The sequence below is a fragment of the Mustelus asterias genome, chromosome 6 (assembly GCF_964213995.1).
Source record: "Mustelus asterias chromosome 6, sMusAst1.hap1.1, whole genome shotgun sequence".
Lineage (NCBI taxonomy): Eukaryota > Metazoa > Chordata > Chondrichthyes > Carcharhiniformes > Triakidae > Mustelus > Mustelus asterias.
The window spans coordinates 4,763,401-4,788,704 of NC_135806.1; the positions used below are offsets into that span (position 1 = coordinate 4,763,401).

Genomic DNA, 25,304 nt, shown 5'->3' on the forward strand with positions numbered 1-25,304 from the left:
ACTGAGGTTCGGGGAGAAAAAAACCAGAGGGCATGGGTTAAGGGTGAAAGGAGAAAAGTTTAAAAGGAATATTAGGGGGGTTTCTTCACGCAGAGAGTGGTGGGAGTGTGGAATGAGCTGCCGGATAAAGTGGTAAATGCGGGGTCACTTTTAACATTTAAGAAAAACTTGGACGGGTTCATGGATGAGAGGGGTGTGGAGGGATATGGTCCAAGTGCAGGTCAGTGGGACTCGGCAAAAAATGGTTCGGCACAGACAAGAAGGGCCAAAAGGCCTGTTTCTGAGCTGTAGTTTTCTATGGTTCTAGGACGGTATCAGACGGAAGAGTTGAGAATGCACTGCACATGCTGTATTCCCCAAGCAAGGGAATAGAAACAGAACAAACACATTTTGACGAGCCCTATAAAGTGATCCAAGTCCAGTCTGGACCAATTTTTAAAATATCATTTATAGGATGTGGGTGTCGCTGGCTGGGCCAACATTTATTACCCATCCTTAGGATTGTCGCTAGGATGATTCTGAGCAGTGGGCAGCCCTGTATCTGGTGGTGCTTGATAAGGAATCTTGACCCTAATTCTTGAAAATCTAAGCTCCACCTAGGTGGGGTGTCTAATGAATGTGGTTATGACTAGACATTCTGTGCAAATGCTCCCTTATTTCTGAGATACTATTCAACATTCTGTTTTAACTGCAGTCATGTATAACAAATATCCTATGCATGCAACTTCACAATCTTGTGCAGCTGAGAATTATATAGTTATGTAAGTTTGTCATTTATGATGTAGATTTTATGATTTATTAAATTGTAGTTGAGGTTATTGCAGGTATTTGGCATTTCAAGTCTTCTGGAAACCCATGGAATCTCTACAGTGCAGAAGGAGGCCATTCAGCCCATCAAGCCTGCGCAGACAATAATCCCACCCAGGCCCTATCCCTGTAACCCCACACATTTACCCTGCTAATCCCTCAAACCTATGCATCCCGGACACTAAGGGGCAATTTAGCATAGTCAATCAACCCAACCCGCACATTTTTAGACTGTGGGAGGAAACTGGAGCACCCAGAGGAAATCCACGCAGAGAATGTGCCAACTCCACAGTGACCCAAGCCGGGAATCGAACCCAGGTCCCTGGAGCTGTGAAGCAGCAATGCTAACCACTGTGCTACCATGCTGCACAGTAATGATTGTGCAAGTTGTCTGTTGATTTATTTTTTCCACCCACTCCCCCCTCTCTAAATTTTCCCTGTGGGAAGGCCTACGAAGCCCAAGGGATTGAATTGGGGTCACACTGAGGAACAAGTTTGGGAAGCGCTGTTTTACAGGTGAATTGAAATATTGCAGAGGTACTAAGCTCTGTGTTGCTGAACTAGTACATCAGGGGACTGGGTGCATAATCTAGAGAACAGGAGTTCAAATCCCATCATCACATTCCAAAAATCTGAACTTGAGATTCAAGAAAATTTGTAGTAACAGGCAGATACCAGTAGAAGTGACCATGAAGCTGTCAGATTGCCATTAAAAGCCAACCAGTTCCCGATTATTTTAGGGGTGGAAATCTGTTATTATCCAGTGCTACAACAATGTGGTTTACTCTTAATTGCCTTCTGATGTGCTCGAGCAAGCCATCCTGTTGTGTTGGATAACTCTTGTAGCCAGCGAGCTATTATCTAATACAAAAATGGCCAAGTAAAGAAAAGGACACTTACTATCGCCTGATTGGCAAATATGCCTAACTTCAGGACAGGCTGACAGTGTGTGGCTGCAAGAAAAAATGACCTTTGTTTACCTGCAACAAATGGCTTCGGTTTTACGATGGGTAATAAAGTCAGCAGGATACTGGACAATGGTTGTTTGCAAGGGGGAAGCTGTAACATCACATCCATGATAATAAAGTCATTGTAAGTGACCAAATGGACAGAAACCAAATACAAATGGAGCCATAAGTTAGATTTTAAGTGCTAAAATAACTTTGGCACTATCCTAGGATGATATGCCCATGGTACATGCATGTGCTTGAGCCAGTCTCGAAGAATGAATATTGGAGTTTTGAAGAACAAAATCAGAAGGGAAGAACCACAGAACAAAGGAACCTCAAGCACTCTCCCCACCCCCCCCCCCCCACATCCTCTCTTTCCCCCCTCACACACACTGTCTCCATTTTAACCCTCAACCAACATTATAAAAGTAAATGATCTGGTCGCTATCATGTTTGTAGCTTGCTGTGTGCAAATTATGAGGATAGGGTTATGAGGATAGGGTCTGGGGGGCTGCTCTGTCAGAGAGACAGTGCAGACTCAATGGGCCGAATGGTGTCCTTCTGTAGGGGTTCCAATCTATGATTTCCTCCTTAGCGAAAGAGAATCCCATCTACCTCGGGCTTATTTTTTCCTCTTTGGGAGAAGGAAATACTGCAGCTGCTGGAAATCTGAAATAAAAACACAGAGGTCAGAGACCTGAAACACTAACTGTTTCTCCCTCCCCAGGTGCTGCCTGGCCTGCTGACCATTTCCAGAATGGTCCCTTCCTCATTCTCAATCGCTTCCCATTGACTTCCTTGATTTATTATTGCCACATGTATTAACATACAGTGAAAAGTATTGTTTCTTGCGCGCTATACAAAGCATACCGTTCATAGAGAAGGAAAGGAGAGAGTACAGAATGTAGTGTTACAGTCATAGCTAGGGTGTAGAGAAAGATCAACTTAATGCGAGGTAGGTCCACTCAAAAGTCTGACGGCAGCAGGGAAGAAGCTGTTCTTGAGTCGGTTGGTACGTGACCTCAGACTTTTGTACCTTTTTCCCCGACGGAAGAAGGTGGAAGAGAGAATGTCCGGGGTGCGTGGGGTCCTTAATTATGCTGGCTGCTTTGCCAAGGCAGCGGGAAGTGTAGACAGCGTCAATGGATGGGAGGCTGGTTTGGGTGATGGATTGGGCTACATTCACGACCTTTTGTAGTTCCTTGCGGTCTTGGGCAGAGCAGGAGCCATACCAAGCTGTGGTACAACCAGAAAGGATGCTCTTTCTATGCATTGCAGCCCTGGAGGAGGCGGGGCAACTGGACCTCAACCACGCCCCTCCACCTGTACGTCACAGCCACTCCCCTCCGCCGAGATGTGACATATCCACGCCCCTCCGCCTGTACGTGACATAGCCACGCCCCCCGCCTGTACGCGACGTAGCCACGCCCCCCGCCTGTACGTGACGTAGCCACGCCCCCGCCTGTACGTGACGTAGCCACGTCCCCAGCGCGTGCGCATTACTGCATCGTGGGTCTGGCCTCCGAGCGCGCACGCGCCGTCCGGCTGCCAGGCATTGCCAGCGGAGCGCCGATGTGATCGCTGGGAGCTCCCCGCTGGTGAATGGCTGGCCTCCTGAACCGCGGCCGGCTCTGCCTTCGCCACTCCATCCGCCACCTGAGCAGACAGCCCAGAGCAACGGCCGCCCCGGGATTCCAGCGCGCTTCCACTCTCTCACTCAGCACTTTAGGCAGGGTGAGTATTGGCGGCGCTCAGCGGCCGTTACAGCCGTTGGTTCGTCATTTAAATCCCGGCTCGCGCCCCCTGCCCTCGCGCCGCTCTCCCATTGGTCCCCCCTCTAGCCGCTAGGCGCTCTCTCATTGGTTCAGCGACACGTCCATCAGTTGGAGCGCCCGTCCACTCACCCCTTGTCTAAAGCGGATTGGTTACTACACGGGCCCTGGCCCTTGTGATTGGTTCGCTTGGATAGCCAATAGCGAGTTGGTGGGCGGGGCAGGTGCGCGGCCTGGGGTCATGTGACAGGAACTCCGGCCCAAAGGCCATTGGGCCCATTGAGTCTGTTCTGTCCCTCTCCCAGAATAATTCTCCAGCACAGCAAGCTCCCACAAATAGCAATGTGATCAGCTGCTTTAGTGATGTCAGCTGAGTGATGAATATTCGCCAAGATGTCAATGATAACTCCCTTGTCCTTCAAAATGTTGGCCCTTTATGTTCACCTGAGATGGCAGACAGGGTCTCAGTTTAATGTCGCACCTAAAAAGTTGGCACCCATTTCATATTGATTTACGTGTTGTAATTGTCAAGGCCAAGATTTATTTCCACCCGTCATTCTTCTGATAATGTAGTGTTGAGCCATCTTCCTGAACCACCTTTGTGTGAGCTATGACTCTAACTGTTGGACAGTTCTCCCTGCGATACCTGCTGACGTTGGTTTTGCTGGCGCTCTTTGATGTCACACTCGGGTCAAATGCTGCCTTGTTGTCAAGTCACTTCAACTGGGCGGCACGGTAGCACAGTGGTTAGCACTGCTGCTTCACAGCTCCAGGGTCCCGGGTTCGATTCCCGGCTCGGGTCACTGTCTGTGTAGAGTTTGCACATTCTCCTCGTGTCTGCGTGGGTTTCCTCCGGGTGCTCCGGTTTCCTCCCACAGTCCAAAGATGAGCAGGTTAGGTTGATTGGCCAGGTTAAAAAAATTGCCCCTTGGAGTCCTGAGATGCGTAGGTTAGAGGGATTAGCGGGTAAATATGTGGGGGTAGGGCCTGGGTGGGATTGTGGTCGGTGCAGACTCGATGGGCCGAATGGCCTCCTTCTGCACTGTAGGGTTTCTATCTATTCTATCTAAGTCACTCTCACCTCACCGCTGACACAGCCAGTGCAGTACTGATTAACTCCTGCACTGTCAGGCATGCCAACTTTCAGCTGGAATGTTCAATCTGGAGTCCACATCTTCCCTCTCAGATGTGTAAAATTTATACGGTTCCTTTTATAGCCACCAGACATCCAAATTTTTACAGTCAGTGAAGTGCTTTTGAAATAATGTAGATGGGCTAGTAATGTAGGAAACACAGCAGCCAATTTGCACACAAACAGCAGTGTGATAGTGACCAGATTATCTGTTTGTGTTTGAGGAATGAATATTGATCAGGACACCAGGGAGACCTTCCCTGCTCTTCAGAATAGTAAGAGTTTTAACAACACCAGATTAAAGTCCAATAGGTTTATTTGGCAGCAAATGCCATTAGCTTTCGGAGCGCTGCTCCTTCATCAGATTCCACTCCATCTGACGAAGGAGCAGCCCTCCGAAAGTTAATGGCATTAGCTACCAAATAAACCTGTTGGACTTTAACCTGGTGTTGTTAAAACTCTTACTGTGTTTACCCCAGTCCAACGCCGGCATCTCCACATCATGACTACCATCGACACTTCAGAATAGTGCCATGGGATCTTTTACATTCAGCTGAGAGTGCAAGCAGGGCCTCGTGAAAGACAGCATGTCCAACAGTGCAGCACTCCCTCAGTACTGACCCTCTGACAGTGCGGCACTCCCTCTGTACGGACCCTCTGACAGTGCGGCACTCCCTCAGTACTGACCCTCCCTCAGTACTGACCCTCTGACAGTGCGGCACTCCCTCAGTACTGACCCTCTGACAGTGCGGCACTCCCTCAGTCCTGATCCTCTGACAGTGCAGCACTCCCTCAGTCCTGACCTTCTGACAGTGCAGCACTCCCTCAGTACTGACCCTCTGACAGTGCAGCACTCCCTCAGTACTGACCCTCTGACAGTGCGGCACTCCGTCAGTACTGACCCTCTGACAGTGCGGCACTCCCTCAGTACTGACCCTCTGACAGTGCGGCACTCCCTCAGCACTGACCCTCTGACAGTGCGGCACTCCCTCAGTCCTGACCCTCTGACAGTGCAGCACTCCCTCAGCACTGACCCTCTGACAGTGCGGTACTCCCTCAGTACTGATCCTCTGACAGTGCAGCACTCCCTCAGTACTGACCCTCTGGCAGTGCGGCACTCCCTCAGTACTGACCCTCTGACAGTGTAGCACTCCCTCAGTACTGACCCTCTGACAGTGCGGCACTCCCTCAGTACTGACCCTCTGACAGTGTAGCACTCCCTCAGTACTGACCCTCTGACAGTGTAGCACTCCCTCAGTACTGACCCTCTGACAGTGCGGCACTCCTTCAGTACTGACCCTCTGACAGTGTAGCACTCCCTCAGTACTGACCCTCTGACAGTGCAGCACTCCCTCAGTGCTGACCCTCTGACAGTGCGGCACACCCTCAGCACTGACCCTCTGACCGTGCAGCACTCCCTCAGTACTGACCCTCTGACAGTGCGGGACTCCCTCAGTACTGACCCTCTGACAGTGCGGCACTCCCTCAGTACTGACCCTCTGACAGTGTAGCACTCCCTCAGTACTGACCCTCTGACAGTGTAGCACTCCCTCAGTACTGACCCTCTGACAGTGTAGCACTCCCTCAGAACTGACCCTCTGACAGTGTGGCACTCCCTCAGTACTGACCCTCTGACAGTGTAGCACTCCCTCAGTACTGACCCTCTGACAGTGCGGCACTCCTTCAGTACTGACCCTCTGACAGTGTAGCACTCCCTCAGTACTGACCCTCTGACAGTGCGGCACTCCCTCAGTGCTGACCCTCTGACAGTGCGGCACTCCCTCAGTACTGACCCTCTGACAGTGTAGCACTCCCTCAGTACTGACCCTCTGACAGTGCGGCACTCCCTCAGTACTGACCCTCTGACAGTGCAGCATTCCCTCAGCACTGACCCTCTGACAGTGCGGCACACCCTCAGTACTGACCCTCTGACAGTGCGGCACTCCCTCAGTACTGACCCTCTGACAGTGTAGCACTCCCTCAGTACTGACCCTCTGACAGTGTAGCACTCCCTCAGTACTGACCCTCTGACAGTGTAGCACTCCCTCAGTACTGACCCTCTGACAGTGCGGCACACCCTCAGCACTGACCCTCTGACCGTGCAGCACTCCCTCAATACTGACCCTCTGACAGTGCGGGACTCCCTCAGTACTGACCCTCTGACAGTGCGGCACTCCCTCAGCACTGACCCTCTGACAGTGCAGCACTCCCTCAGTACTGACCCTCTGACAGTGCGGCACTCCCTCAGTACTGACCCTCTGACAGTGCGGCACTCCCTCAGCACTGACCCTCTGACAGTGCAGCACTCCCTCAGTACTGACCCTCTGGCAGTGCGGCACTCCCTCAGTACTGACCCTCTGACAGTGTAGCACTCCCTCAGTACTGACCCTCTGACAGTGCGGCACTCCCTCAGTACTGACCCTCTGACAGTGCAGCACTCCCTCAGCACTGACCCTCTGACAGTGCGGCACACCCTCAGTACTGACCCTCTGACAGTGCGGCACTCCCTCAGTACTGACCCTCTGACAGTGTAGCACTCCCTCAGTACTGACCTTCTGACAGTGCAGCACTCCCTCAGTACTGACCCTCTGACAGTGTAGCACTCCCTCAGTACTGACCCTCTGACAGTGTTGCACTCCCTCAGTACTGACCCTCTGACAGTGCGGCACACCCTCAGCACTGACCCTCTGACCGTGCAGCACTCCCTCAGTACTGACCCTCTGACAGTGCGGGACTCCCTCAGTACTGACCCTCTGACAGTGCGGCACTCCCTCAGCACTGACCCTCTGACAGTGCAGCACTCCCTCAGTACTGACCCTCTGACAGTGCGGCACTCCCTCAGTACTGACCCTCTGACAGTGCGGCACTCCCTCAGTACTGTAGTGGAGTGTCAACCTCGATTTTTGAGCTCAATTGTTGAAGTGGATCAATTCAGTTTCTACTGAATCATAACTGCAGAATTCTGCAATGTTATTATCTACGAGATGCGTTGTTTGGTCTGGTGCTGGGGATTGTTGTTTATATCGCTGAACAGCTCGAAAGTTGTGGTTATGTTCCAAGGCTGATTTTAGAGAATTAGTGGTTACTGAAAAATCAACTTTGCACATATACAATTCTTAAAAGCCTAAATTCAGAGATTGACCGTACCCCATATTTGTAACATTGCACAGCCCCCCCCAAAATCTCTGCTGTCATTCAGCTCTCGCTCCAGGCATATCTGAATTCCATCAAAGCACCATTAACAACCGTGCCTTCAGCTGTCTGGGCCCTAATACCCAGAATTCTCTCTCTAGATCTCTTTGCCTTTCTACCTTTCTTTCCTTTTAAGATGTTCCAAAAGGCCTCTTTGGCCTAACTATCGATCGCCTGTCCCAATAACTCCATACGTGGCTTGGTACCAAATTCTGTTTGATAATGGTTTCTGTGCTACGTTAAAATTGCAAGAGGAAACCTCAGAGCTGTGATTGAGACCCTTTTGATAATTATCAATTGAATTTTGGCCATTTGGCAACAGTATCTACAAATATGGGCTCAGTCACATTACTGGCACTCGGGCGTAACCATCTCCCGTCTGTAAACTTCAATACGTCTGAAACCCTGTCGCGGCCATCCTGTCCCAGATCAGGGACTACCACTCATCAGCCCTGGGTTTGCTGACCTAGAACGCTCTCAGTTACTCGAGGCCTCCAATTTAATATCCTCATCCTTGTGTTTAAACCCCTTCAAGGTCTCACCCTTCCCTGTCTCTGCCATCTCCTCCAGTTCCATGACCCAAAGAGTGGTGAGAACGTGGATCTCGTTACAACAGGTTGAAGTAAATAGTATAGATGCATTTAAGGGAAATCTAGACAAGAATATGAAGGTGAAGGAAATAGGCATGCAATAGATTTTGGTGAGGGAAGATGGAGATTTTATTGGAGCATAAACACCGGTATGGACTGGTTAGGCTGAATGGCCTATTTCTGTGCTGAGCACCCGATTTAATCCTTTGTAACAGTCTGTGATCTCTACATTCCTCCAATTCTGGTCTTTTATGTATTTCCCAGAATTGAAAGCTATGTGGTCCCGTCCTATGCTCCATCTGCCATTTTACAGAAAGGCTTGCATTTCTGTAATAACTTTCCAAACCTCAAGACTGCCCAAAGCGCTTTAAAGTCAAAGAAGTCCAGCCACTATTGTAATAAGGAAATGCAGCAGCAATTTGTACACAGCAAGCTCCCACAAACAGCAATGTGATAATGACCAGATTTGATTTGATTTATTATTATTGTCACATGTATTAGTATACAGTGAGAAGTATTATTTCTTGCGCACTATACAGACAAAACATACTGTTCATAGAGAAGGAAATGGGAGAGTGCAGAATGTAGTGTTACGGTCATAGCTAGGGTGTAGAGAAAAATTAACTTAATGCAAGGTAGGTCCATTCAAAAGTCTGACAGCGGCAGGGAAGAAGCTGTTCTTGAGTCGGTTGCTACTCAGACTTTTGTATTTTTTTCCCGACGGAAGAAAGTGGAAGAGAGAAAGTCCGGGGTGCGTAGGATCCTTAATTATGCTGGTTGCTTTGCTGAGGCAGCGGGAAGTGTAGACTGAGTCAATGGATGGGAGGCTGGTTTGCGTGATGGATTGGGCTACATTCACAACCTTTTGTAGTTCCTGAAACGATCATCTGTTTGTGAGGTTAATTAAGGGATATAGATCGGCTAGGATCCTGAGGAACAACTCGCCTGCTCTTCAAAATGGTGGCTATGATCTCTTTCACATCCCTCTGAGAGGGAAGATGGGCTTTGGTTTAACCACTCATCTGAAGGACAGCAACTCTTAACACTGCAGCACTCCCTCAGTTGTGCACTACGAGTGTCAATTTGGATTTTGTGCTCAGGTCTCTGGTGTGGGGATTGAACCCACAACCTGCTGATTAAAAGGCCAGAGAATGCTAAGCACTGAGCCCCATTAAGAACGGTTTTAGGATTCTTCTTTAAAGCCTTCTTTTTGACCACACTTTTGGACTCCCTCCTAATATCTCCTGCATTGGTTTGACATCCATTTTAGTCTGATTATGCATCTGTGAAGCACCCAAGAAGATTTTTATTCTGTGTTAAAAGGGCTATATAAATATGAGTTCTTGTTTACTTTAACTGTGTCATTAATCTTTTGATTGTACCTCTGGGGATGCGCAAAATAAAAATGGAATCTGTACTGATTATCCTTTGAATTTACCCAACATTCTTCATACTCTGATTTTGGCCCTGACTCTGATGCTAAATATGAAAACACGCAAAAGATCAAAAGAAATTGGCAGCAAAAGATGTCACATTCAAAGTCAGCCTCCTTGGAAAACTGTAATATTCCAACAGAGGGAGTCTCACAAACTAAATACATCACAGAGAGAACAAGTCGCCATCATCACAGATGTAAAACTCCCACCATCACAGCAATACCACATCCAGAAAGATTCCTTTAGCAACCAAATATTTTCCGTCTCACTGGGAAAGAATGTTCTCTGCCAATAATTGATCAAAGGGTTCCAGAAAGTCAAGTTTTATCTTATTTTTCATAGTCCTTAATAGACAATATAAACTGTAGGCACTGGGGAATAATTCCATGGAATCATACAGGACAGAAGGAGGCCATTTGGCCCATCACACAAGTGCTGATTCTTTAAAAGGGCCATCCAATTAATTCCAATCCCTCCTTGCTCTTTTCTCCATCGCTCTGCATATTTTCCTCCTTCAAGTATTTATCTAATTCCATTTTGAAACCTACTGCCTTTCAGGCAGTCCATTGCAAATCATAATAACTTGCTGGTCTTCATGTCACCTCTTGTTCTTTTGTCTGTTACCGACCCTCTTACTAGTGGTACATCTTTCCCCTTAGTTACTCTATGTTCCACCAGATGGAGCTTCACATAGACACAAAGGCAGCTGCACAACAGCCACACACTGTGGATGGCACTCGCCCCAAGACCGGAAAATCCCACCCGAGGTCAACAGACCTTTGTAAGGACCATGCCCAACCTGCTATGATTCCCGTGGCGGGAGGGATGGGAAAATTCCACCCTGTATCTCTCCTCTAGGTGTTTTCTTTCTCTATAGAACCACTGCAATTAAAATGCACTGTACAAACCTGCTCCCATTGCAAAATAATAACATACCCCTTTGACTATTAGGTGCTTTGCCTGCACACAGCAGAGTGTGACACATTTTGCATATGTACGTCACTTGTGGAGAGGTGAACACATGAAAGAAGATATGAGGAATTGAAATGCTTTTGGATTGCACTCACTGCTGTGCGTAGAATCCAGAAATTTGACCTGTCGCAATATTTATAACTTCAATACAATGGGATTTGTTTAAGTAAAACTGCCTGGGTTCATTCAGCAGACCAGTAATTTGATAGCACTACAGCTTTCCTGTTAATTCCTTATCCCCAAACTTCACTATACATCCCAGCTACAACCCACCAAACTGAGTGTTATACCCCCAAATATCTGCAAAACAGGACTGGGACACCTATCCAGGCAACATTTACTCCAACACGCTACAACATAATATTAAAACAGAAGTAAAACATGGCAGATGCTGGGAATCTAAAAATATAAACGGAAATATTCAGCAGTTCAGGAGACAGAAGGAGTTTCTGCAATGGAGTAGAAACCATTGCATGGAATGTGTATGAGGGGACAGGTAGGAAGGCGCAGGAAGGATAATTTGCAATTGCAATCAGAAAGGAAGTCCTTGGTTTCTTTGATCAGCACAGTCTTGGTTTTGTGGATAAGACAGAAAGTAGACTGAAGGAATTTGAACAGAGAGGCAGATGAGATCAGGGCATAAATGCATTCAAGGACTTTGAAGCAAAAAGAGAAGTCGAAGCAAGGGTAGTCATCAAAGAGGAGTGGGGAGTGTTTTTCTGGATATTTTAAGGAGGTAAACTCAGCAATCTTTTGGAGGTTGGATTTTGCCCATGAAAGAACGTCAAAGAGAAAATTTATCTAAGGAGGAGGAGGGCTAGTTAAGTAGTGTAACTATACAACAAGCTAACAAATTAAAAGTTTTAAAGTTTATTTATTCGACACAAGTAGGTTTACATTCACACTGTAATGAAGTTACTGTTATTTGGTCAGCAATTAACATTTGTTATTTTTGTGAATAACGCTGTTTTACTCAGCATCTTCATGCTACAGTGTTTAACACAAAATCCAACCATTTGTTTACTAACTCACAACGTTTAAATTGCCACATTCTTAATCTAAGCCTTTGATTTCTTCACTGTGGTAGACTCTCAAATGCCCTCTGAAATGGAGGGCAGTTAGGGATGGGCAACAGATGTTGGCCCAGCCAGTGACGCCCACATCCTGTAAAATTAATTTTAAAAATACTTTCCTTAAAGTGTTCTATGCTGCAGTATACTTGTATAGGTGATGGCCATTCCCAATAAGCCGAAATAATGATTCAGGGAATCATAGATACCCTGACATCTGCACTCTACAATTGAACCTCAACCAATGTTATTGATTTTTTTCTCCTTCTCCATAACCTTCATAATAGAGGGTTGTTTTTACAAACTGGAGGCCTGTGACCAGCGGTGTGCCTCAGAAATCGGTGCTGGGTCCACTATTATTTGTTATTTATATTAATGATTTGGATGAGAATATAGGAGGCATAGTTAGTAAGTTTGCAGATGACATCAAGATTGGTGGCATAGTGGACAGTGAAGAAGGTTATCTTGGATTGCAACGGGATCTTGATCAACTGGGCCAGTGGGCTGACGAATGGCATCTGGAGTTTAATTTAGGGCGGCACGGTAGCACAGTGAGGGCGGCACGGTAGCACAGTGGTTAGCACTGCTGCTTCACAGCTCCAGGGTCCCGGGTTCGATTCCCGGCTCGGGTCACTGTCTGTGTGGAGTTTGCACATTCTCCTCGTGTCTGCGTGGGTTTCCTCTGGGTGCTCCGGTTTCCTCCCACAGTCCAAAGATGTGCAGGTTAGGTTGATTGGCCAGGTTAAAAATTGCCCCTTAGAGTCCTGGGATGCGTAGGTTAGAGGGATTAGCGGGTAAATATGTGGGGTGGGATTGTGGTCGGTGCAGACTCGATGGGCCGAATGGCCTCCTTCTGCACTGTAGGATTTCTATGATAGATAAATGTGAGGTGATGCATTTTGGTAGATTGAACCAGGACAGGACTTACTCAGTTAATGGTAGAGCGTTGGGGAGAGTTACAGAACAAAGAGATCTAGGGGTACAGGTTCATAGCTCCTTGAAAGTGGAGTCATAGGTGGACAGAGTGGTGAAAAAGGCATTCAGCATGCTTGGTTTCATTGGTCAGAACATTGAATACAGGAGTTAGGACAGTCTTGCTGAAGTTGTGCAAGACATTGCTAAGCCCTTGGAATACTGTGTACAGTTCTGGTCACCATATTATAGAAAGGATATTATTAAACTAGAAAGAGTGCAGAAGAGATTTACTAGGATGCTACCGGGACTTGACGGTTTGAATTACAAGGAGAGGCTTGATAGACTCGGACATTTTCCTCTGGAGCGTAGAAAGCTGAAGGGTGATCTTATAGAGGTCTATAAAATAATGAGGGGCATAGATCAGCAAGAAAATCAATATCTTTTCCCAAAGGTAATGGAGTCTAAAACTAGAGGGCACAGGTTTAAGGTGAGAGGGGAGAGTTCAAAAGTGTCCAGAGGGGCAATTGTTTCACACAGAGGGTGGTGAGTATCTGGAACAAGCTGCCAGTGGTAGTAGTAGAGGTGGGTACAATTTTGGCTTTTAAAAAGCATTTAGACAGTTACATGAGTAAGATGGTTTTAGAGGGATATGGGCCAAATGCAGGCAATTGGGACTAGCTTAAGGGTTTAAAAAAAAGAGCAGTATGGACAAGTTGGGCCAAAGAGCCTGTTTCCATGCTGGAAACCTCTATGACTTTATGACTCTGTAACCTCATGACACTGAAGTTCTTGCTACTGTTAACTCAGCAATGCTGCCCCAACTGAGATTAGTTAATATATCACTGGCCAGATGTCAAACCTGAGAAATATCTGCTATGTGATATCATATTGGGCCAGTATACTTACCCATTTACCAATTAAGAGGCTTATTTTGAATAATTTTTAATCTGTAATAATAAATCTAGATAGCTTTACAAGTTATAATTTATGGAGGTTGGAGGATTTAACAAGAATCTTCTTTATATTTAATATTAAAAAGGCCAGTTAGAACTGGAGGAAGGGAATTCCTCTTTTGCTGGTCACTTTAGCGAAACATTCGCATGAAAGTTTGTTTTACAGATGCACTGACTTTATTTTTGCTAAAGTTATTGATTGGAAAAATTTTGTTTCAAGGATGTCAAGCTATCTTTATTCATCCAAGTCACAATTCAATCATGTCGTTATCTTTTCTAGAGTTTCCCACATTTATGTTCATTAAGATGCTTGACGTTCCAAAGAAACGAGATTCATTCCTCGCCTTTGAGAAGAATGGAAAATGCAAGGTATCCTGAAGTGACAAAGGGTTGTGTGTGTGTGTGTGCTGTGAATAACTGACATGGCTCTGTGTTTCACATTCCCTGATGCAGCTAAATGTGTTGATGTTTGCTTATCCATTTCTCTTGTACCTCAGTAATGAAACCTTCACATTTGGTACGGCTTCAATATATTTTGTGATCTGCATTCCATTGACATGTTTCTGATATAGCTATCAGTCTCACACAGAGAGGGTTTGATTGACAAGAAGTTAACAATTCAAGTCTCTGTTCCTCTTGTCCATGAGACCTTTTAAAATTTATTGATTAGTCACAAGTAAGGCTTACATTAACATTGCAATGAAGTTATTGTGAAATTCCCCTAATTGCCACACTCCGGCACCTGTTTGGGTCAATGCACCTAACCAGCAGGTCTTTCAGACTGTGGAAGGAAACCGGAGCACCCGGAGGAAACCCACGCAGACATTGGGAGAACGTGCAAACTCCGCACAGAGAGTGACCCAAGCCAGGTCCCTGACGCTGTGAGGCAGCAGTGCTAACCACTGTGCCACCATGCCGCCCTTACTGCTGCTTTCTTGGCTCTAATCCCAGTTGACTGCTGATCCAAAGAACAAAGAACCATACAGCACAGGAACAGGCCCTTCGGCCCTCCAGGCCCGCGCCGCTCCCTGCTCCAAACTAGACCATTCTTTTGTATCCCTCCATTCCCACTCCGTTCATATGGCTATCTAGATAAGTCTTAAACGTTCCCAGTGTGTCTGCCTCCACCACCTTGCCTGGCAGCGCATTCCAGGCCCCCACCACCCTCTGTGTAAAATATGTCCTTCTGATATCTGTGTTAAACCTTCCCCCCTTCACCTTGAACCTATGACCCCTCGTGAACGTCACCACCGACCTGGGGAAAAGCTTCCCACCGTTCACCCTATCTATGCCTTTCATAATTTTATACACCTCTATTAAGTCTCCCCTCGTCCTCCGTCTTTCCAGGGAGAACAACCCCAGTTTACCCAATCACTCCTCATAACTAAGCCCCTTCATACCAGGCAACATCCTGGTAAAACTCCTCTGCACTCTCTCCAAAGCCTCCACGTCCTTCTGGTAGTGTGGCGACCAGAACTGGACGCAGTATTCCAAATGCGGCCGAACCAACGTTCTATACATCTGCAACATCAGACCCCAACTTTTATACTCTATGCCCCGTCCTATAAAGGCAAGCATGCCATATGCCTTCTTCACCACTTTCTCCACCTGTGACATCACCTTCAAGGATCTGTGGACTTGCACACCCAGGTCCCTCTGCGTATCTACACCCTTTTTGGTTCTGCCATTTATCATATAGCTGCCCCCTACGTTAGTTCTACCAAAATGCATCACTTCGCATTTATCTGGATTGAACTCCATCTGCCATTTCTCTGCCCAAATTTCCAGCCTATCTATATCCTTCTGTAGCCTCTGACAATGTTCCTCACTATCTGCAAGTCCAGCCATTTTCGTGTCATCCGCAAACTTACTGATCACCCCAGTTACACCTTCTTCCAGATCGTTTATATAAATCACAAACAGCAGAGGTCCCAATACAGAGCCCTGCGGAACACCACTAGTCACAGGCATCCAGCCGGAAAAAGACCCTTCCACTACCACCCTCTGTCTTCTGTGACCAAGCCAGTTCTCCACCCATCTAGCCACCTCCCCCTTTATCCCATGAGATCCAACCTTTTGCACCAACCTCCCATGAGGGACTTTGTCAAACGCTTTACTAAAGTCCATATAGACGACATCCACAGCCCTTCCCTCGTCAACCATTCTAGTCACTTCTTCAAAAAACTCCACCAGGTTAGTGAGGCATGACCTCCCTCTCACAAAACCATGCTGACCATCGTTAATGAGTTTATTCCTTTCTAAATGCGCATACATCCTATCTCTAAGAATCCTCTCCAACAACTTCCCTACCACGGACGTCAAGCTCACCGGCCTATAATTTCCCGGGTTATCCTTCCTACCCTTCTTAAATAACGGGACCACATTGGCTATCCTCCAATCCTCTGGGACTTCACCTGTGTCCAGTGACGAGACAAAGATTTGCGCCAGAGGCCCAGCGATTTCATCTCTCGTCTCCCTGAGCAGCCTTGGATAGATTCCATCAGGCCTTGGGGATTTGTCAGTCTTTATATTCCCTAAAAAACATAACACTTCCTCCCTTGTAATGGAGATTTTCTCTAACGGGTCAAACATCCCCTCCAAGACACTCCCAGTCAACACATCCCTCTCTTTTGTGAATACCGATGCAAAGTATTCATTTAGGATCTCCCCTACTTCTTTGGGCTCTAAGCATAATTCCCCACTTTTGTCCCTGAGAGGTCCGATTTTTTCCCTGACAACCCTTTTGTTCCTAACGTATGAATAAAATGCCTTGGGATTCTCCTTAATCCTGTCTGCCAAGGACATCCACCCCACATCTCTTTCTGGCTCCCATGCTAAATGACATTACAAATGGTTTCCTTTGCTCAAGTACTGTGTATCCAATCAAAAGTACAGTCAGCAACTGCCCTTCAAAAAATCCACCCTTGATCCCTTGCCTTTCAAACCAGCACCCCTTTTCCAATCTTCAATTCCTTTTCAAAGTCTTTGAGCGCATCATCTCCTAAATCCATGCTCATCTTTCCCACAGCTCCCTGTTCGAAACTCTCAATCAGATTTCTTACCCCTACCGTAGCACCAAAGTGGCCCAAATCGAAGTCACGTATGCAGTACTCCGTGACTGTGACCACAGTGTATTCTCCCCCCTTCTCCCCCCGACCTGTCTACAAACTCTGACCTGATTGACCAGACCAACTTCCTCCAACATCTCTGTTATCCAGGCGAGTGGACTGCCATTGTTCCAGATATGTGATGGCACTTTACAGCCAATGAATAATTTTGCAGTGTAGTCACTAGTATAACATAAAAAAGCAGAGCAGCCAGTTTGTAAACGGCAAGCTCCCACACACAATATCATAATGAGCAGATTCTTTTGGGGTGCTATTAATTAAGGGATAAACGTTGGCCAGCACGCTTGGGAAAACTCCCCTTCTCATCTTCAAAATAGTGTCATGGAACCTTTTATAGCCACCTGAGAGGGTAGACAGGGCCGTTCCTTAACATATCCCCTGTAGAACAATGCCTCCAACATTGTAGCTCTTCTCAGTGTTACGTTGGGACAGGTTGCTCACTGAGGGAGGGCTGACATTTTGTCAGCTGAATAAAGCTCGTGGTGGATAGAAATCCCTATTCGAGATGTCCTAGAGCAGAAATTCATGACATCAAACAAAGAAATATACAAAAAAATGTTTCTCCTTCCAGTCTACCAACGGGTCTAAAGCACAAAACAAGTGTGCAGATGTCTTCCTCTATAATATTAGACTCCTTATAGTGCAGAAGAGACCATTTGGCCCATTGAATCTGCAGTGACTGTCCGACACCTGCTGTTAGGAGTTCTGCACGTTCCCCTCAACTTGTTCATAGAATCATAGAATCCTACAGTGCAGAAAGAGGCCATTCGGCCCATCGAGTCTGCACCAACTACAATCCCACCCAGGCCCAATCCACATATCCCTACATATTTACCCACTAATCCCTCTAACCTATGCACCCCAGGACACTAAGGGGCAATTTAGAATGGCCAATCAACCTAGCCCGCACATCTTTGGACTGTGGGAGGAAACCGGAGCACCCGGAGGAAACCCACGCAGACACAGGGAGAATGTGCAAACTCCACACAGACAGCGACCCGAGCCGGGATTCGCCCATGGTAACTTTAGTGTGTTTAATTGGTTTGAAGAAAGTGGTCTCACCTACTCAAAACCAACCTCATGCACCCAGTCACATAATGACACTGGTGGCAGATAATGACAGTGGTCTGTTTTTCCCCATGGGTCAGATGGTGGAAATAAGAAACCTACAGAATAGAAAGGAGAGGGAAATGTTCATTTTTTGATATACCCCATAGCATCCTCTGTATAGGAAATAAAGTTTATTTAGAAAACATTACCAGAGGCTACTGAGCTCAACACCTTACTCTTCCTCTTCACAGTTCACTGGATGAGGCCACTTATGAAAAACTTGCAGAGGAAACACTGGACCTTTTAGCTGACTTCTTTGAAGATCTCGGAGATCAGCCTTTTGTTCCAAAGGACTATGATGTATCATTTGCGGTAAAGCTCCACTTCATTGTCTCATTTCAATCACCTTTTAAGGCACATTAAATCTTTCAGTTTGCACTCTGTTTGATGGCCATGTAAGTAGGGCAGGCTGCTGTCAATTTTCTTGTAATATAGCCAGATGTGAGGAAGCCTGTAACAGTCGCCTGTAGGAAGGTGCCAAGTGAAAGCCTAGTGCTTGGTCATCGCACCCAAGACCCCATTGTTCCTAATCAATACTTCACTCAGTATATTGGCTGCTCAACATTTGTAATCATGCTGACACACAGACAGTGGGACTAATAGACATGCAGACAGCATCACTAATTAACACAATATGCCTATTATTAAATATAACTACAGCAGTAACTTGAATTTATTTAGCACCTTTAACGTAATAAAACATCCCCTAGAATTTCACAGGAGCAATAAAAAAAGACATCCGAGCCATGTAAGGAGATGTGATTAAATCCTTTGTCAAGAGGTTTTAAGAGGCATCTTAAAGTTGGAGAGGGGGCAGAGAGCCCTAGGGAGGGAATTCCAGAGTTTAGGATTGAGGCAGCTGAAATCACAGCCACCAGTGGTTTGAGTAAAATCGGGGATGCTCAAGAGACCAGAATCTTAGTTTGTGGAAACAGCTGCAACCGTTTATTGATGCAACTAAAGGCAGCATTTTCCTCTTCCCTCAGGATGGGGGGATTGCATGGATGGGATTCTTCCCAGGTGCAATTCCAAGGTTGGGCAGGCAGGGCCTGTGGCAGGAAACCCACCCTTTCACCTGTTAATGCCCTTAAGGGCGGCACGGTAGCACAGTGGCCAGCACTGCTGCTTCACAGCTCCAGGGACCTGGGTTCGATTCCCGGCTTGGGTCACTGTCTGTGTGGAGTTTGCACATTCTCCTCGTGTCTGTGTGGGTTTCCTCCGGGTGCTCCGGTTTCCTCCCACAGTCCAAAGATGTGCGGGTTAGGTTGATTGGCCATGCTAAAATTGCCCCTTAGTGTCCTGGAATGCGCAGATTAGAGGGATTAGCGGGTACAATATGTAGGGATATGGGGTTAGGGCCTGGGTGGGATTGTGGTCGGTGCAGACTCAATGGGCCGAATGGCGTCTCTCTGTACTGTAGGGTTTCTATGATTTCTATGATTATGTGACCTTTTTCCACTCGGCCTCAATTTTTAGCAGGAAAACATAGAAAAAATTCTCCATCTCAGGTAGGAAGCAGGGATGGGTGCCTCAGTGTGAAGGCCCCTTCAGATTTGGGACCTTGGACCTCTGGCCCTCCTTAACCCCGAATGCCATGATCGCCCTCCCCCTCCAGGGCATCTCTACCCTCCTGCCCTAATATTGTGTACACACATCAGTCATACAATTGAGACCACTCAATTGGAGCAAATCATGTGGAACCATTCTTTTCCTGACATTGTGTAAAATATTCCATTCAATGTCAAATATCTGCACTTATATTCAGCCCAGTAAAACCTGCACAATGTTGACATGCAATGTGCTTATATTGATGTTTGCATTTTAAATTGTAATTTTGAGATACACAACTGACTTTCTTTGCATTCCAAAGCACAGAAATGAGCTGGAATGGCTGGCCAGGCTGTATTGAAAATCTTTGCCTGTAACTGATGGAAGCTAAGGGCTTTGCACCATCTGGCTAACCTAACTTGTACTCTGGTTATATTGCAATCCTGGCCTTGGGGACTTCGACAAAATGCCAAGGTTCAATAAGCTCCAAGAGGCACCGCTAAACACCTCACAAAGTGGGCTTCTACAGCCTTCTAACTGTTGGCCACCATGACCATCATGGTAAAATTGGTCACTGCCATGGATTCGCAGTATATGTATCAACCTTTGAAACTTCCAAAAAATCTTCCATAGACAGGGGTTGACTTATATGCCCAGTATAAAATGTGAACTGTTAGTGCAGGTGGTCACTGTTTTAAAATGTGAGAAGATTTTTGTTTGTTGGCCACCATGCATGGCCTGATCTGGTGCGTGTCTTAAACTCCCTTGCATCTTGGTAACATGGTCCATATCGCCTGCTTGATTCCACGCACTGACTTGTCACCCTAAACATTTATTTCTGAACTGAAAAGTTGAGACTGACTCTTAATGCAAGTATAGCCCTAAACATGCATTTATTAGCTGAAAAACAGGGAGTTAACTTATATGTTAACATTGCCTTAAACATGCATTTTGGAGTCCAAAACAGGATCATATTATACACCGGGTTGACTTATGTACTGCAATCATGGTGAGCGGGCGGGTAAGTGGAGCTGAGTCCATGAAAAGATCAGCCGTGATCTTATTGAATGGCGGGGCAAGCTCGAGGGGCCAGATGGCCTACTCCTGTTCCTAGTTCTTATGTTATGATCTACGGTATTTCTGAAGTTTAGTCAAAATTGTTAGATTTGGGAAGGCCGTATGCTTCTGCTATTCAATTATAAATAATAAATAAAATCAGGAAAGAATGTTTGATTTTAAAATTGTTCTTGAGTCTGTGAGCTCTGCTCTAATTATTCCCTGTCTTCAAACCCCACTTCTTCACTCCATCCTTACTCCCTAAAAAGCCACGGGAGATTGTCCAGTATTTGTTAAATATTCTTCGGATCAACTGTATTTTTACTTTTTTTCAGAACGGTGTGATAACCATAAACATGGGAGAAAAGCTGGGGACATACGTGATTAATAAACAGACTCCAAACCGACAGATCTGGTTATCATCTCCCATCAGGTATACAGTGAATGCAGAATGAAGCACTTAAAATTATGTGGTGCACAAGTGGGTTGATGGGCTTTTATGTTTTCTTCCCTTTTGCTGCACTCCGTATAATAGCCTCCCCTTTCAGAGCCAGCTTCTTTCACTTTGTCTCTTTGAAGTAGCAATTAGTCCTTGAAAGTGATTTTCTTATTCAAACTGGCCACTGGAGTTTGCTCAGGCTTTATCATGTTCTCGAAGTCATTTGGAAAAAATAAAACTGTGATTGCTTCTCTAGCCTGATTAGCTCCACCTGCAGAGATTGCTAGAAAATTTGAGGGGAGGGAAACCACAAACCATCTTGTTAATATTGTTACTGTTGCCTGGCTCTGGTAGCTGTCCAGCCCTGAGCACTACCCGCCTGCATGACCAGTGAGCAGATGCAGCTCATCAAGTGTGGCACACTCTCTTGCCAGGAAGATGGTCCAGGAGTTGCTGTCTGCAGGAGCCCCAGGATGAACAGCACAGGGTCGAGAGCTGGGGCTGGTGAGGTTTCACAAGACGAGCTCAGTGTGAAGCAGGCAGGGCTGGGATGGAGAAAGAGGGAGAGGTCTGATTTGATTTGATTTGATTCATTATTGTCACATGTATTAGTATACAGTGCAAAGTATTGTTTCTTGCGCGCTATACAAACAAAGCATACCGTTCATAGAGAAGGAAAGGAGTGCAAAATGTAGTATTACAGTCACAGCTAGGATGTAGAGAAAGATCAACTTAATGCAAGGTAGGTCCATTCAAAAGTCTGACAGCAGCAGGGAAGAAGGACTGGGCCATGAGATGAGAGGATTCACAACTTGCATGTCAGCGTGAACACATTGAAGCTAGAGCTGGCTCTGCCAAAGTGATTGTCAGTGTCCTCGCCTCTCATCTTTTACCGGCTAACCCCAACCTGCACCTTTCTTTGACCTTTTTGTCTTTTCAAAATGGTAACTGTTGGGCAAGAAACTAAGATGACTGTGCATGTGTGACAGACTCATTGCCATGGCTTGATTGGTCAGAAGCTGTGCCTCACCTGCCCAAAGGGATGATGTAGAGATGCTGGCGTTGGACTGAGGTGGACACAGTGAGAAGACTCACCACCAGGTTAAAGTCCAACAGGTTTATTTGGAATCACGAGCTTTCGGAACGCTGCCCCTTCATCAGGTGAGTCACCTGATGAAGGAGTAGTGCTCCGAAAGCTCGTGCTACCAAATAAATCTGTTGGACTTTAACCTGGTGTTGTGAGACTTCTTACTGTGTCCAAAGGGACACCAGGTGAGTTACATCGGCTGTCTGCTGGTTTCCAACATAGTGCCATTTCACTTTGAGCCAATCAGCAAAATATGACAAAGGAAGTGTGGTCCTTGCACTGTGATCACAAGTACACATATAGGATGCAGAGAAAGATCAGCTTATTATAATGTAGGTCCATTCAAAAGTCTGATGGCAGCAGGGAAGAAGCTGTTCTTGAGTCGGTTGGTACGTGACCTCAGACTTTAGTATCTTTTTCCTGACAGAAAGAGGTGGAAGAGAGAATGAAATTCAGATTATGTCGTGGCGCTGATAATGTCATCAAGTTGCAACTTTTGAACGTTAAGTAGGACTCTGTCTTCCTCAACAACGATGATGACTCTGCGATTATGACAGGTTGGAGCACAGGCGGGGTGTTACTGTAGTTGAAACATTGTAAGTAAATGTATGATTTTAAATCTGTTTTTCTTAAATCTGCCTTTCATTCTGCACCATCAGAATGAGAAAGAAGCAGATAATTTCCCCCGTGAGGTTGGGAAACTAAATCAGGCTCAGTCCTTGCAGCTGCCTGCGTCATTACTTTCATTTTTGTTTCAGTTTATTTTTAATATCCTCATCGCTGGAGTTGTAGTTGGTCAGTTGCAGGGGGCACAGTGGTTAGCACTGCTGCCTCACAGCGCCAGAGACCCGGGTTCAATTCCAGCCTCGGGTCACTGTCTGTGTGGAGTCTGCACATTCTCCCCATGTCTGTGTGGGTTTCCTCCGGGTGCTCAGGTTTCCTCCCACAGTCCGAAAGATGTGCGGGTTAGGTTGATTGGCCATGCTAAAATTGCCCCTTCGGGGATTAGCAGGGTAAATACATGGGGTTATAGGGATAGGGCCTGGGTGGGATTGTGGTTGGTGCAGACTCGATGGACCGAATGGCCTCCTTCTGCACTGTAGGGATTCTATGATTCTAGAAGCAATGACAATATTGGAATCTGGTATTAGAAATGCAGCAACAACTCAAAAAGGTGAAAAAATGTTTCTGTTTATCAGGGTCTTAGAGCTTGTCAATTCCTTGGTCCTGACACAGCAGCCATTCTTATCTCAGATCTAGTAGAAAATGTTTACTTCTTTCTCTGTAATGGCCTGAATTTTAACCCCCCTCCACTTCCCCCTGCCACTCACCCAGAGAGAATGGTGCATGGAGAAGGCCTATCTCCCAGCTCCAACCTGTCATAATCGCAGAGTCATCATCGTTGTTGAGGAAGACAGAGTCCTACTTAACGTTCAAAAGTTGCAACTTGATGACATTATCAGCGCCACGACATAATCTTAATTTCATTCTCTCTTCCACCTCTTTCTGTCAGGAAAAAGATACTAAAGTCTGAGGTCACGTACCAACCAACTCAAGAACAGCTTCTTCCCTGCTGCCATCAGACTTTTGAATGGACCTACATTATAATAAGCTGATCTTTCTCTGCACCCTATATGTGACTGTAACACTATATTCTGCACTCTCTCCTTTCCTTTTCCCCTTTGTATTCTATTATGCCTGTGTGCCATAGTGGGTGTACTTGTGGTCACAATGCAGGAATCATACTCCCTTTGTCATATTTTGTTGATTGGCTTAAAGTGAAATTGCACTATGCTGGAATCTGGCAGACCGGTAGTTTTGTCTATTTAGCGCGCAAAAAACAATACTTTTCACTGTATACCAATACATGTGACAATAATAAATCAAATCATGCCCAAGGGTTGGCATGCAAAGCCTGTAGCCTGGCAGCAGAACACAATGCGAGAAGCCAAGAGAGGCCATAGTGAGTCTGAGAAGTTTTCATCTGTTTTAAACCCCTTGTGGGCTTGGAGGAGCTGAAGTCTGCTGCTCCCCACAAGATCTCACCAGACTTGCCCACCTCCATCCCTTCTCCGATTCAGACAGGTGAGATCCTAGCTGCAGCCTCCTGCCACCAAAATGCTGCTCCCACCCACCCACCCGGCAGGCAGGTACTGAATGTGCCTATATGTCTGTCAGGTGAGAGTTCAGCAATGTTCATTTAACCAAGGCCCTGCCATTGAAATGTAAAGATTAAAAGCGCTTGTGTTCTCATTCAATCATTTTCTGTGCATTTTTCCTCAGTGGGCCTAAACGATACGACTGGAATGGGAAGAAATGGGTCTATTCTCACGATGGAGTTTGTTTACATGGCCTGCTCACGAAGGAGTTCTCTGCAACATTCAAGACCAAAGTGGATGTACTTTCAGCCGCAGATGTCAGTGATGGGTGACCCAGCAGAAAAATCTCAGAACTTTTTCCAAAAAGATGTTTTGAAGAAGATACACCCCAGTTGTAATTATTATGTGTGAATACCTTGTTCCTGCGACAGGTTCTGGATGCTGTAAAGATTGCAATCAATCTATATTATTCTGAAGTAAATTGCCCATTTGCAGCGGAATCTCCCTGATTGCAAGGAGTGGAGATTCTTCAATACAGTTAATGAGTGAAAGGATGTATTTTGTTTTTGTACACTGGGGTTATAAAGGTTTATTTTTGTGTCTGAAGTAATTGTGAATAGTATTAAGTGCCTACTAAAGTTCCAAAATAATTTGTTAGATTTTTTTTTCCTAAATTTAAAATATCTATAAATATATAATCTATCAAGCAATAATAATGTTGGGTGTTTGGCTAACTTGCTTCATGTAAATTTTGACCAGTCTCCTCACATTTTACAGTGTTATAGCCACAGAGTTCAAATCTCAAATCCAGTTGGTAGATAACCTGGAAAATCTTTTTTAAAATTGGAATTTGATCATGATTTATTGAAGAGAAACCAAATGCATAAATTTCCCAAAGCTGAGTTCCTGGTGGGGAGTCACACTCGACAGGAGGATGGGACGGAGAATTGATTACACAGCATCACTACCCTATCTCCAACTCCCTGTTCGAAACCCAAGACAGGCAATTTACCCAACAATTAAAACCACAAGTGCTCCATGGAAACCA

The 25,304-nt window shown here is 46.0% G+C and overlaps 1 protein-coding gene across 1 annotated transcript; it reads left to right on the top strand.

Moving 5' to 3' along the window:
- The first annotated feature begins 2,697 nt into the window (after positions 1–2,697).
- Positions 2,698–25,304, top strand: fxn (frataxin). Its single transcript, XM_078214028.1, has 5 exons — positions 2,698–3,491; positions 14,070–14,158; positions 18,219–18,339; positions 20,967–21,064; positions 24,441–25,304. The coding sequence occupies exons 1-5, from the start codon at positions 3,360–3,362 to the stop codon at positions 24,586–24,588; spliced, it is 588 nt and encodes a 195-aa protein (XP_078070154.1). The 5' UTR covers positions 2,698–3,359; the 3' UTR covers positions 24,589–25,304.

Coding starts and splice junctions, on each gene's coding strand:
- fxn (XM_078214028.1), top strand. CDS start 3,360: ATGGCTGGCCTCCTGAACCGCGGCCGGCTCTGCCTTCGCCACTCCATC. Junction 3,492..14,069: donor CACTCAGCACTTTAGGCAGG/GTGAGTATTGGC, acceptor TATCTTTTCTAG/AGTTTCCCACATTTATGTTC. Junction 21,065..24,440: donor TGGTTATCATCTCCCATCAG/GTATACAGTGAA, acceptor ATTTTTCCTCAG/TGGGCCTAAACGATACGACT.